Source organism: Empidonax traillii, unplaced genomic scaffold, assembly GCF_003031625.1.
Source record: "Empidonax traillii isolate 1590-97213 ecotype Southwest subspecies unplaced genomic scaffold, ASM303162v1 scaffold1375:size120127, whole genome shotgun sequence".
Lineage (NCBI taxonomy): Eukaryota > Metazoa > Chordata > Aves > Passeriformes > Tyrannidae > Empidonax > Empidonax traillii.
In genome coordinates this window covers 98,378-111,685 of record NW_020956568.1, presented here as the reverse complement: position 1 = coordinate 111,685, position 13,308 = coordinate 98,378, and the positions used below count along the sequence as shown (strand labels likewise).

General features: G+C 37.8%; 1 protein-coding gene across 4 annotated transcripts; it reads right to left on the bottom strand.

The window, feature by feature from the left end:
- Positions 1–4,202: 4,202 nt before the first annotated feature.
- Positions 4,203–13,250, bottom strand: LSMEM1 (leucine rich single-pass membrane protein 1). Of its 4 annotated transcripts, XM_027906927.1 has the most exons (6): positions 12,422–13,249; positions 11,580–11,700; positions 10,819–10,999; positions 9,087–9,218; positions 6,650–6,787; positions 4,203–4,843 (listed from the first exon to the last, which is right to left on the bottom strand). In XM_027906927.1, exons 4-6 carry the CDS (start codon positions 9,211–9,213, stop codon positions 4,656–4,658), a joined length of 453 nt encoding a protein of 150 aa, XP_027762728.1. In that variant the 5' UTR covers positions 9,214–9,218; positions 10,819–10,999; positions 11,580–11,700; positions 12,422–13,249; the 3' UTR covers positions 4,203–4,655. The 4 variants fall into 4 exon arrangements, with proteins under 4 accessions (XP_027762728.1, XP_027762727.1, XP_027762729.1 ...); XM_027906926.1 differs by having other exon boundaries at positions 11,580–13,249; XM_027906928.1 differs by lacking the exon at positions 10,819–10,999 and having other exon boundaries at positions 11,580–13,250.
- Positions 13,251–13,308: the final 58 nt, after the last annotated feature.

Genomic DNA, 13,308 nt, shown 5'->3' with positions numbered 1-13,308 from the left:
GCAGCTGTCCATTATAAGTCCATTATGACCCATTATGGTTCATCAACAAGAGATGAATACCTTCAGGCTTGGTGTGAATGTCCTGGGGAATTATCACAGCTGAATCATCTGTGTAAGAAAAAAGAAACACTATCCCATCTTGCAGGCTTTGCCCTTTTCCTTATCCTGTTCAACACCCAGTTTGTAGCCTGAGGTGTCGAATGTGCACACCTGCAGCACCTGGACAGGGTACCCACTCTGCACACTCTTACAAAGCACACTGCTGATTGAGCCATGAGCACCAACAGCCCAGTCTCTGACAGCCCCTAGGCTGTCACTGGTCCAGTGTTTGAGTCATTAATCACTAGCATTCAGTCTCTTTAAAGAAGGCAGAACATCAAAAATGCATATTTGCAGAAAAAAAAAAAAAAGGTGGATACCAGAATTTCTGTGTAACCCAGGACATCCTATCACTACAGCTCCTGGTGAATATCCACTCATATAATTTTGAGTACTCAGGGAGAAGTCTTCTCAAGAAAATGCTTGTGTTGCTTTAAAAAAAAAAAATTAAAGCTTTTAAAAACAGAACACCCTAAAAATGGGAAGTTGATGCATTATCCATGAGCTTTTGTATAAGAGCAAAGGGTGTCTGTAAGTTTAAACATTTTATATCATCTTGTAGACAAACACTGTTTTCCAAAGTCAGTTATGTAGTGAAGAAGATATTAAGATTAAATGAGCAGTGCAGAGCTCAAAAAGCAAGCCCATAATTATTAATAGATATTTAAATTGTCAGGCAATCGATTTTTAAATTGTCCTTTCACCCTTGTGTGTAATGCGGTTTCCCTCAAAGTGATAAATTAGCAGCAGCACTGTGCCGTGACTGTTTCTACTGGAAAGTTCTCATTACCATTCAGGGGTTTTGCTGGCTCATCAGTGAATCGTGGATAGACTTTCGATTGCTGAAGGGTGGCCCAGAAACCAGAAAAAGGATTGGAAACAGAGTCTATAAAAGCCTTTTCTTGAATTCCAAGATTGATTGAGTTCTTAAATAGGACTAAATTCTTTGGCCTTAGTGTTACTATTTCTCATGAATCTCAGAGGAATTGATAGAACATTCACCCCCTCCATCCCTCTCTGTAAATCTTAGTATTCTTGTTAATCTGTCAGGAAAATAAGAACAGTAACATGTAATGGACCAAATGTGCCTTTTTTTCCTTAACTGAAAAGAGTGTTACTCTTAATCCTACTAGCACTAGGCTGAGATCTAAGGTAACATGACCCCAAGGAAGGCAAGCAAATGCCTGCCCTAGCCAACCCTCTACTATTTAGTACTGTATAGTCTCCCCACATTTAGTTTCACATAGTCAGATACTGTCTGATGGTTTGAGGTTAATAAGAATGTGGACTGTTGTGGATATCTGGAACAAAGGAATGAATTTCTCAGAAAGCTAACCAGAGGAAGAAAGTATTTTGTCTATTGATGTTACCCAGCCACCTAAAGATGCAGCCAACACTTCAGGGACTGGAATGATGATGTCTTTGATGGAAGCTGGAGGCATTTTCTTGTTTAAGTCTTCCAAGTGTTTCTCTTTGCTTACCAGCATTTCTCTACTATTGCCCAGGTTTATTCAGCAGAAAATTTCCCGAAACCATGTTGTCATTTCCGAAGTGATAGTACTTGCAGCAGATGAGTGTCAGTGGCATGTTATTAAATCTATCTGAACCCTCTGTGCACCCTTTTCGTTTGCAGTGGGCTAAGAGGATAGCTCTACAGGCTGCAAATAGGATAAAAAGGAAAGAAGCAGTACTATCAAGTACAACAACTGTGACATCTGTAAGATGAAGCCGTTACTGTCAGATCCTCTTCCTCCTGTTCATTGTTGTAATACCAGACATAGCAAAGGTTCTTGAGATGTGCAGCCATACAAGAACAGAGATCTTACCCATGTCTGCAGGAGACATTGTAACATCCATATACAGCACAGTGGTGGTGCAGTTTGAGCTTGATGTGTACTAGTCACTTAGCTGTTTATTCAAGATGAATTGTGGGGCTCTAGAATGAGCTGAAATTCACTTCAGGGTCAAATTTTTACAAGATTTTAAGAGTCCAGTATGGGTTTGTTTGGGATCCTTCACTGTCAGTAGATCAGAAAGAAATGTTCCCCTAAAGGAGCTGCAACTTGTTTCCACTCAGGGGATACTCCAGAAAGTGTTGATGGAGGGACTGTGGCACTCTACTGTCAAGGTAGCCATCTCAACCCTAATATAGAAGCAATTCTGAGTGTAAATGAGTATTGGTTATTTGAGAGAGAAGCCATAAGCAGCTCTAAGTAATGCTGCCCCATGTCTTCCTTGACTGCGGCCCCAACAGCTGAGTTTCAGCAGTGCTAACAGGATCAGCCTTGGACCTTTGCACTTTTTCAGTTGCTGATTTTAATTGCTGATCACTGCAAGCAAAGAAGCAATTAAGTATGAAAAGGTCCATCTGGGAAGTCAGTCCCGTATGATACCATGAGCATGCCTGTACATTGTTATGCCCCAGCTGGTCACAGTTGAGGGCACTCAGCATCTTGCACGGTCAAACTATGGAGATAAAAAACTCCCAACACTCCTAATCAATAATAGAGACAGAAAAAGTGGCTTTATTATGAGTACTGATTGAACAACCATGTTAAAGTAATTGAGGACAAGATCAGAGAGATGAGGGAACTTTCATTTCTTTGAGGACTGTTGCTCTATCACGTGTTTTATTTACAGTCTCCTGCGAGGTATCAGTTTCTATTGGACCACACAGATTGCTCTGATAGCTGCAGTTGAAATCAGGGTGCAATTCATGTATTTGAGATTGCCACTGAGTGCTACATACTAGAGTTGTTTCCCTCTGGCTCACAAATACGGATATGTGTCAGTGCAAGGCAGGAACTGGAGAGCAGTTACAGCAGCTACAATGTGAGGGGGAGAGATGAGAACTTAATACTGTCACTAAAAAGCAAGTGACAGCTCAGAGAAGAACAGAGAAACAACACTGCAAGTCTTAAGATAGTTTTTCTTTTGTCATTTAACAGCATTTACAGAAAGATATTCCTTACAATTTTTCTACATCATTTTTATCATTCCCTGGTAGCTATATTTGAGTCATCTTTATAAATACTACTTGAGATGTCTAGAGGAGATAATTACAACTGCAGCTGGGAATTAGAAGCAGGAGTAATAAACTCGTAAAATGGAACTTCATGGTTTTCATGTGAATAATTTGACAGTAATACATCAGGAAAATAAAATTTGGGACATAGAAAGAAGATGATGTAAAACATAGGTGTAAAGCTAAGCACTCCTAATAAAAGGAAAAGAATTGCTGGGCAAATCCAAGTAGAGTGATACCAAGAAAGTCTCCTGGACTTGGTTCTTCACTCTGTTGTAGACAGTGAAATAGTCATCACAGAAAGCATTATCATTCATTCTGGAAAAGGAGACTGCAATGCAAGCTGTTGACTTTGGTGAATTTTTTTTGTAAAATTGTCCAGAAGAGATAAGAAAGAATTGGATGAGAAGGAGAACTCAGACTAAGAGAGATGATGTTGGACATATTCCATGGTGTCAGCTGCCATTGCACCATCACTGTGGGAGTAACCAATTTATTTATTGATACTGGAGGTGCCTTCACAATGTATGTTCCAGTAGCAGGTTCTGAATGCTAAAATGACAAAGCAGCAGTCTTTTATGGGCTCACACTTTCAGGTGTTGGTCTCCACAACTGTGTAAATTCAGAGTGAGAAAGCGTTGGCTCCTTTCACCCTTTGAGGTATTGCTCCACCTTTAAACCATGAAGGTTCCAGCCATATTTCACCCAGCCCTTCTCTGATAGTGGCCAACAGCAAGTATAGGGAAGAATACAAGAACATGTTGCATTTTTCCCACATCACTTTATAAAAACACTTGGCCTTCACCCAGAAACGTCCCTCAAATTCCAAGTGTAGCATATTAACATTGCTATGAGATGGGTTTGCTATGATGATGTTATGAAATTACCAGACAGAATCCTCTAAACCCAATTTTCATGTAAGACAATAGCACACCCACTCAGTCAAAACAAATTTGGGGCAGAATATGGCATGCTATGAAAGGGTTTGTTATTATTCCAGTTTGGAGGTTTTTCACCAAAAGAGTAGTAAGTCAGTGTATTTAAATGGACAGAAAGGAAAACCACAGAGCTCTATGGCAGAAATGGATTTATTTATAAGTTATGAAATCCAAAGTTATCCTTAAATACAAATAATATGAAAAACAAGCACAAAACTTGTACCAAAGAAACAGGAGAATGATTAAGTGAACAAGGTCATGCTGGAATCATGTGAATAGAAGTCATGATTTTCTGTGATCATTCACTTACATTTCAAGTAAAACTAGGCCCTTACCCTGCAATTTACAATACAAAGGAATTCAGAACTCTTACCCCAAATTGCTGACAATCTGTTGTTTATTGTGACTCCTATGGGCTTAGTTTTAAAAATCTATATCCAAATAAACCAGGATAAAATATTATTTTCTAATATTTTTCATTCAGCTGGCTTTTCCAATGCTCTGGTGACCATATCAGAATGTTTAAGCAATCTGTGTGACATATGTACAAATATCTGAGTCATGAATATGATGAATTTCATTCCAAAGAAGATCTACTCTCCTGGGACTTTGAGCTCAGCGTGGGTAAATAAGTAATCATGAAGATCAGAAGACTTATCCTTAATTCCTGATTGATTCAGATGCTTTAATAAAATATTGTTAATTTTCTTCAGCTCTTCTATGTTCTTCTTTTCAAACAGTAGCCTGCTTGATATTTGGTCCATCTTGTTCCTAGTCTGAACTTGAAAAGGAAAATGTAACACATTAAAGTGGCAATATTTATGTCAAGAGCATCGCTACCCTGACTTGCATTCCTGGGAGAGTTTGTAGAGAATTATGATGAACAAAAACATTAACCAGGAAAACATGAACCTCATGATAAGAAGTTATACATTTGGTAGGTTTACCTGCTCACTACATTCTTTTATTGCTTATTTTCTGTTTTGGGGTTTTTTTTTTCACTTTAGTGCAGCATAATAAAATAAAATATGGCTCAGATAATTTTGCAGTCTTCAGGAGCATATCCATTCCATTAGCTTCCACAGGAAAGTATCTTATTTAGGAGCTCCAAGATCTTATTTGTGGTCAGTATGGGCATGTATTTCTCTAAATGTACAATTACTGCACTAATTGTAGTGCAGCAGTAAAAAAAAAAAAAAGTAAAGCAGACTACAGCCAAATTACTGGATTTCTTAATCATTTAAATTAAAGGAAAATTCTTGCAAGTATTGGCATTGGGAGGCCAGCCTCCTCTGGCACACAAATGTGCCAGAGATATTTTTATTTTGGCCTTCTGCAGTTAACAGAATTTACCCCTGGGTTTTGAATAGTTAAATCTAATAGTGTCAATGCTAAATCTAATAGTGTCAATGCTAAATGAATCTATACACATGGACTGCAAGTATAATCTCAGATTATATAACATAACATATATAAACTGAAACACCACTGGAAATCAGTTTCAAAAACTACAGGCTTCAACCAACCTGAGCCCAAGCAAACTGCTTTAATTCCTGTAAGAAGACTTTTCACTATTACTTTATCATTCTTCTACTAGAGTAGCACATTGCTCATTTTTCTATACCAGGGCTCTATTTCAGACAGCTTTCTATTAAATAAATCTGAAATTCAAGTATAAGGTATTTCAGTTAGGATTTTACAATCACATCACTTAAAATCTACTTCGTGTTTTTTACTTGTCTGATATTCCATTCTTTGAGTGCTTGTAAGAAAATTTTGTTAGGGTAGAATTTCCTGTTCAAAAAGGAAAATGAAGATTTTTGCTATGTTCCAGTAAATTCCCCTCTACGGGATATAAGAAATCTTGATTTTGCATGGATCCCAAATAATTCAAAATAGACTTGTAAATTAAAATAATGCACCTCACATTCTGTTCAATACTATTACTTCAGAAAGCCCCAAGATGACAAGGGCTCCATAAGCCATGGTCACTTGCAGCCACGTGTTCAGCTAAGCCTACCCAATCAGTCCTAACAAAGTGGAACAGTAATTAAGTCTACAGGCTCAGTTCTATATGCAAATCTTGATATATGCTATCTAATTTTCTTTTTCTTATTTTTGAGATTTTCTTAGTTCCAAACAAACCTCCAATCAGTACTTAGATGACAACCCTCAGGTCCTCCTTCAGGTAGCCTGATTTAAGTGTTAGTCTAAGTGTAATTCCAGTTTTAGTGGAATGACACCAATATTGAGTTATATCTGGAAAGCAGTGAAAGGCACATTGTCACTGCCATATAATCATCTTTAAATTTAAATTTCATTTCCAGTCAGCATTTTTAGCAACACAGTATAAGCCCTCTGATCTACATTCTTCAGAGTTGTTGAAGAATAAAATTGTGCCTTTTAGCTCAGAGTGTCAGTTGTTTGCCTGTGATTCTGCTCCCAGGACCAGGACCCACTGCCCATAACCAGCCTTTGACCATGCAAATACAGCAGCAGCATGTTATAAGGTAGCATGACACGTATCAGCAAAGTTCTTTTTCCCATTGGCCCTACATTTTTAAGAGCCAGTTTTTGGTTTACTTACTTATTAAGAATATTACAAATGAAACAAGTGCCAAACTGATGATCAAAGTAAGAATAAAAGTGATGAAGAACAAACACTGATTTCTTGTGTTGCTCCCTGCCATGTTTTCTCCAGTGCCACCAGTGTTCTCCTCCTCATCTGTTAACAGATGACAAATCATTTGGTATAAAGTTTGTAAAGGTTGGTTAGGATAAACACGACAAAATGCTTCTGGCTTCATGAAATGATGGAGAATACATCATAATTTTGGCCAACAGATTTTATTTCCAGTCATATTGCATGAGAAGGAAAAAAAACAACTTTAGGAGCTCATCTTGAATTTGGAAGTATAAAATAAAGTTTACATACTACTGTAACTACTTACTAAGATTTGCTTTTATTTTCTGTTTGGGTGGAGGAGGAAGTTTCGTGTCAGTCTCATACATACTAAAATTACATGCAAATTGCTATAATTTATCCTCCTGTAATTGCTGTCTTCTGAAAGGAAGAGTAGCATGTGCATCTCTGAAAAATATATTTCTAAATCGTGTGCTTGTTTTAGCTGGTGGAAATCTCTGAGGTCTTTGCAACTGAGCCTGTAGCAATAAAACTGAGGGAAGGTTGCATTTGCCATTACAGCACTATAATAATGACCCAACCCAGGGCTGAGCAATCCACTGAGCTAGCAGAAGATCTCTGGGAGTTTCTCCAATTTTCTTTATTGTGTTTAATACATTCCTGCCTGTGAGTAAGCTGGAATGTTTTCATATTTGGGTTTTGAGGTTCCATTGTTATTCCCTTAGCATTCATAACAAATGCACCATATAGAAAGTGCCTGCACCAATATTGCTTTCTAATCAGAATAATAAGAATGGTCAGGGCCTGCTACTGCTGCTGTCAAGCATACTAAGCTTTCAACAGAGGCCTCTGCCTAATGAGTGTTTCTTCTTATTTCATCAGGCTGAACATGCCAGTGTTGTGAGGAATTGGTGAACACAAATTCTTGCCAAACAGCAAACAGTGGGAACATTTGATTATCTAAAACATAAAGAAATTACTGCATCACTCTTACTTATGCAGTCAAAATGTATACACACTTTAAATAGCTTTTTCTATCTCTCTGATTTTCCGGCAAGAGAACCAGAATTTTATGCTGCTGAAGAAGGCAGGTAAGGAGTGTGAAAAAGTGATTTTGTGTATTTAGTTGTTGGGATAAGAAATCTACAGAATCTCCAAGCTTAAAAAGTATTTTAAAAGAATAACCCTCGAAGGAACCAAAGCACTTTGCAAATTTATGAATAAAATACATATTAGGCTACCTTCATTTACTGCTGAAATATAGGGAGGAGCATGCATGCGATTATTCCAGAGAACCATTTATGATTCCACAGAACCTTGTATATTTACCTGAAAAGTAAACAATACTGTCCAATAAAAATTGCAAAAGAAAGCAAAACAGTCACACCAAAAGGAGTTTCTTTGACATTAAAAACAAGGTATACCATTGTCTCATTTTGTACTTACAAAAGTGTCAATATCAAGATAATCTGCATATGAGAATTAAGTACTTTAGGTCTAACATACTTGCATTAAATGCAGAAACCAACACCACTCTAGTTAGTTGCATTAGGAAAATATAGAGAACTTGGAAACAGATGGAATGAGAAGGCATTGAAATCCCATAACGAGAAGCATGATTAGGTTATGGCCATTTGAAACTAATTTCAACATAGCTGCTGATCTATAGATTTCTTTAGTGAAATTTGCCATTATAATAAGGGAAATAAAAGCAGATTCAAATATTGTCATGTGGAATGCTGCTGAAGAGCTCTAGGTTTTAAGATATTTTCAGGTCAAAAAGAACTGAAATATACTGTAGTTATCACTGAGTGAAAATATTCTTGTTGCTGTGAGAAATCAAAGACAAAACCCCCATGAAACCAGTAGAAGCTTAGGAGCCATATCTGAAACTGTAAGAAAGTCTGCAAAGTAAAATGCTTAAAATCTCAAGGGATATTTCAGATAAGTGGTCTGAGTCCCTAGGAGATGTATCTTAAAGGAATGAACAGACATTTCCTGGCACTTCTATTGCCGTGTGTGAATTTTAGTGCTTGGAAAGAGTTACAATGCTATTTATGTAGTAGGTGTATATTGAGCATTACTGGAGACATTATCCTGCAAGGGATCACCTCATAAATCCCAATGGAAATGGAAGATAAGTTCAGGCTTAACAGTGAATCCCTAGCAAAATGCAAGGATTTTCAAGAACCTAATAACTTAAATACTCAGCAGGGATAGCTAAATCATTATCTGATCTGTCTAAATTAGGCCATTTTCAACCTTTTTCTTACATTTTTTCAGTAAAGACCTTGACATACATATTGGCCTGTTGTCATCAGTGACACATAATGTGGATTGTGTATATGGAAAACCATAGAGCATAACCTATCATACCTACCTAGTGAATGCTGGGATTCATCTGGACAAACATTTAGCTTGTTTAGGTTGTTTAAGGAATCAACTACATAAAGTTTTCCTTCTTCATGAGTATCAGGCAGGTTAATTTCCAAGGAAGGTCTCTCCATTGTATCTAAAGTAAATAATAATTTAAAAGGTAAATTAACACATGGATATGGGAACTAACTGGTAACAGTTGGTGTCCTTTTCTAAGGAAACACTGAGCAGCCTAAACAACCCGTAAAATAAAGGGATTTGAAGGACCAGCACAATTACTAGATCTTGAAGGCAAGGATAGATAACTCAGTACATAGCACTTGTTTATTCTTGGAGATTTTTGGTGAATATAACATTTAATTTCTACATTGTGTTTGTGCATGTGTATTCTTATGCATACATACACGTATGCTTGTGTGTGGGGCAAGAGAGAGAAAAATCAGCCTGACTGGCTCCAGCATTGATTTGAATGGTAATCATTCAGCTGTATAATCCTTTGGTTTGGTGAGGTAGGAGGCAGGGTGAGATTCTGACAACAGTGAAAGACAAACCTTTCACTAACACTGACAGGAAGGATGTCACTCAGTTCCTCTGCTTTCAGCAACAGATAATTTAGAGACAAGACAGAGGAATCAAGTATGGGTATATGAGATAAGCAGCAAGAATATCTGTCTGCTTATACACCTTACAATATCACTGTGAAGTTATTATTTGTGAAAAAAGAACAAAAAAATTAGTTTTCTAGACCAGACAAATTCTGGACAAATTAAAGGTTGATGGCAAAGCCTTTGCTTCAGACTAACACTCCTTGCTTTAAAAAAAGCACTCGATTAGGCCCAATCTGCAAAAATAGTTTCTCTGTAGAGTCTGGGTGCATGAACTCAGTGTATGATTTTTTATATAAATACAGTTTTGAAGGAATAATGTATACAGAAAAGAAGCAATACCTAAGGAGGCCCCTCTGTGAATTGCACATTATTCCTTATCAGTCTTTTGGTTTTCTTAATGCAACTCTGATTCAAAAAATGCCTTCTAGAAACAAACTGCAATTCTAGCCATAAGGAGATGCAGATGCTCTAAGCAGGTAGGTTTGACTACACTTATCACTGAAAACTCCCACTGTAATTATTGAAGAAAAATACATTCCTCCAGGTAATATTCCTCTTATTCTAAGATACATCTTTTTGAACTTAGAATCGCAGCCTAAACGTATCTTTTTCTTGCTAGTGAACATAAGGAGCGGAGCTCACAGAGATTAGTTTAGATTTGGAGTAGAATACATCTTACCCATTTATTATTTTATCAAAGCTCCCAAGTTCAATTTTGCCTGCCAACATAAATCAGCACTTCATGGGATGCAAACCTCTCATTGATGAAGGGTGTTAAGCACCTAAGGGTGATTTATGAATCCTAGATGGGTTGAACTGCCCTCCTGATGTGCTTCTGAGCCTTCTTTCCTTCACAGTGTGACCAGACTCCTAATATAGTACTTAAATAAAAACCTAACGTCTGAGTGTTTTCCTCAATCAGTCTGAAAACTAAGCACTTAAATCACTCCTGACAATGGGGCTTGTTCTTCTGCTAGTGGAGGTTGATATGACTACATGGATACTTTCATATTTCTGTTTAATAGCATGTAAGAAAAGATTACAGCTTATTTTTTACTCTGTTCAGACCTGTTGCTTCAAAATACAAAGAAAAGGTAGAAAAGCTGGCATAGTAGGGGTTAGCCTTACCTACTGTATGATGTTTAGGTGTGCAGCAGTAACTTCAGAACAGACGACTGTGTCCACTGTCCTTCCTCTAGAACATCATGTAGCACCAGGCAGCACAGTCTGCGAACCACGTCCCTGCCAGCACTGGCTCTGCTCTCTCCGCACATGCACATCCGTAGCCAACTGCAATCACTACAGAGCCCTGCATTTGAGCAGCATACTAAAAGTTAGCACCTCGTGCACAAAGGCTTTTGGTTATTTTTAGCTTCTGAAGAGCAGTTGTTTCTCTTGGATATTTTGATTAGTACCTCCCTGCAACTTCAGGGAAGACTCCTCTTAACAACTTAAGCTGCAATAAGATTCATTAGTGATATGAATTATATGTTTCTGCATTTACTATTAATTTTTTAAGCATTTGTGCATGTAACCACAGGGAAGATAACCATTAGTGAAGATAACCATTCAGTGAAGTAATTCAACAAAGTTTACATTACATTTGTTTGATTACAATGACATGACAAACAAAGGAGAAAGGATACAGACGTCAGTATCATTGGCCAAAAGTATTGATTATTTTCCCACCAAACTAATCTAAACACTGGGGTTTTGAGATTCAGTTTATCTTGTACTTTGAAGACTTTTTCTCCAATCCGACTTTTAAATTTCTTCTTAAGCTGTTGAGGTAAAATTAGAACGTAGAATGAAAACACACTAAAAATTCTTCACAAAAAACTACATAAAATATAAAAGGTTAAAACCCAGCAGAATGAAACATTACTTACAACATAAGTTAATTCAGTTAATGTGCCAGTATCGAAGAAATCAGCCAGTGAAAATCATGTGAAGAAAACTTGTTCTGCTGTTCTTCTCTCTACTTTTAGACCCATAGGAACCTGTTGAGTCCTGCAGGACCCATAAAGACAGCTATGAAACAGACTGCCCCTTTCAGTCTATATTTAGCATTCAACTTGGCTAAGTGTACTGACTTCACAATATTGAACTGCTAAAAAAGAAATCAGCACATACACAGCTCTTTTTTATTATACTGGAGTCACGATAATGTCCTGTCACGGAGAATGAGGTTTGTTACTGATGATCAATATTTCACTGACCTTTTGGTTAGTGCCAAACCTTTTAGGTTTAATGCCTATTTAAAACTCATTTGCTATGCAGAAGAGTCACATCTATGACACTGTAGCTATGAGCAACCAGTTTGCTATGCACAAGAGTCATATCTACAGTATTGTAGTCATGAGTATTTTAAAGGCATATACTAGAAAAATCAAGGTATTTTCCTCCTTCTCCCATACACCTCACCTTACAAATTTAAGTGGGACATTATCATGGGGTGGACTAATTTAAATCATTAGTTGTTTAGAAATTAAATTCTGAGGAACTGTTGGTGAGTACTATAATTGCTCCTTTACCAACAGTTCTTTGGATCATTTTTCCTTGCTGAGGTTGCAGAAGGCAATGTTACAGCATGCTGCACTGACAGGCAGCTGACACTTACATAGAGCTCAAAATACTAAATCCTTTCTGAAGCCATTCTATATCTAAAATTCTGAACCCCTTTAAATTGACAATAAACACACTTTTCTTTCAGGAAACTGAGAGAATAAACCTGATTTGTAGCTCCTACTGACAAGCTCTGCCCCTGCCCAGTCAGACTACCTGGGCCGGCAACACAGATGTAACAGCTCACTACTTTTCTGTGCGGATCTCCATGAAGTCCTTCCTCCAAATAAGGATCTGCAAGCCAGAAAAAAAACCCCTTGCTTCCATTCGCAAGAGTCCTGACACCAACAAAGTTGTAAGACAAGGACTCAGGCCTCTTCAGTTCTAAGCTTGAAAAAATCTACAAATCCATCCAATCTCTGCAGGGCAGCAAAACGTGTCTTTCCTCCAACAGCTCCTGGAAGCCATCCTGGTCACTGTGGTTGGCAGCTACCGTGTAACAAGGGAAAGGGCAACCACATGCTTGGCCACCTGCCAGGAAGTGTTGTAAAAATACTAGACAGGAAGCTATCAAAAGTGTTCCTTTACATGGGCAAAGGACGCCAAAGCTGACTACCCAGAAGCCACAGGAGAGACCAACAGGCTTAAGGGAACAGTTTAACTCAAAGGGGACAGACTTGGACTGGGCAAGCACAAGCTTCTTCTAGTTCAAGGATCAGAAGTCTCTTCTTCACTTGTGTGACACTGACAGCACATGTTCATCATACTGCAGATTTCAACTGAAGGCCTTCATTTGGGGTCAGGGATCAGTTTTGTAAGCCAAACAAGTTGTAACATAATCAATTATTTGAGGGGAAAAAAGGGTAACTTACAAGGTACAATTCATTAGTATACATAAATTTTCTGGAATAGGTTCTGCCATAACCAGAAACTTGGGGGAAACCAATAAACAAAAAAACAACCCCTCCCCTGAAAAAAAACAAACTCCAAACCAATCAACCAAAAAACCACCCCACCCCAAACCAAACTTTCCCTTATCAGAGCAAGCAGCAG

Bases quoted from the DNA above. Each gene is read 5' to 3' on its own strand.
- LSMEM1 (XM_027906928.1), bottom strand. From the start codon at position 9,213: ATGGAGAGACCTTCCTTGGAAATTAACCTGCCTGATACTCATGAAGAA. The intron at 6,788-9,086 runs GTAGGTATGATA...ATCTGTTAACAG, and splicing joins TGAATCCCAGCATTCACTAG to ATGAGGAGGAGAACACTGGT. The intron at 4,844-6,649 runs GTAAGTAAACCA...TTCCTTTTCAAG, and splicing joins ATTTGTAATATTCTTAATAA to TTCAGACTAGGAACAAGATG.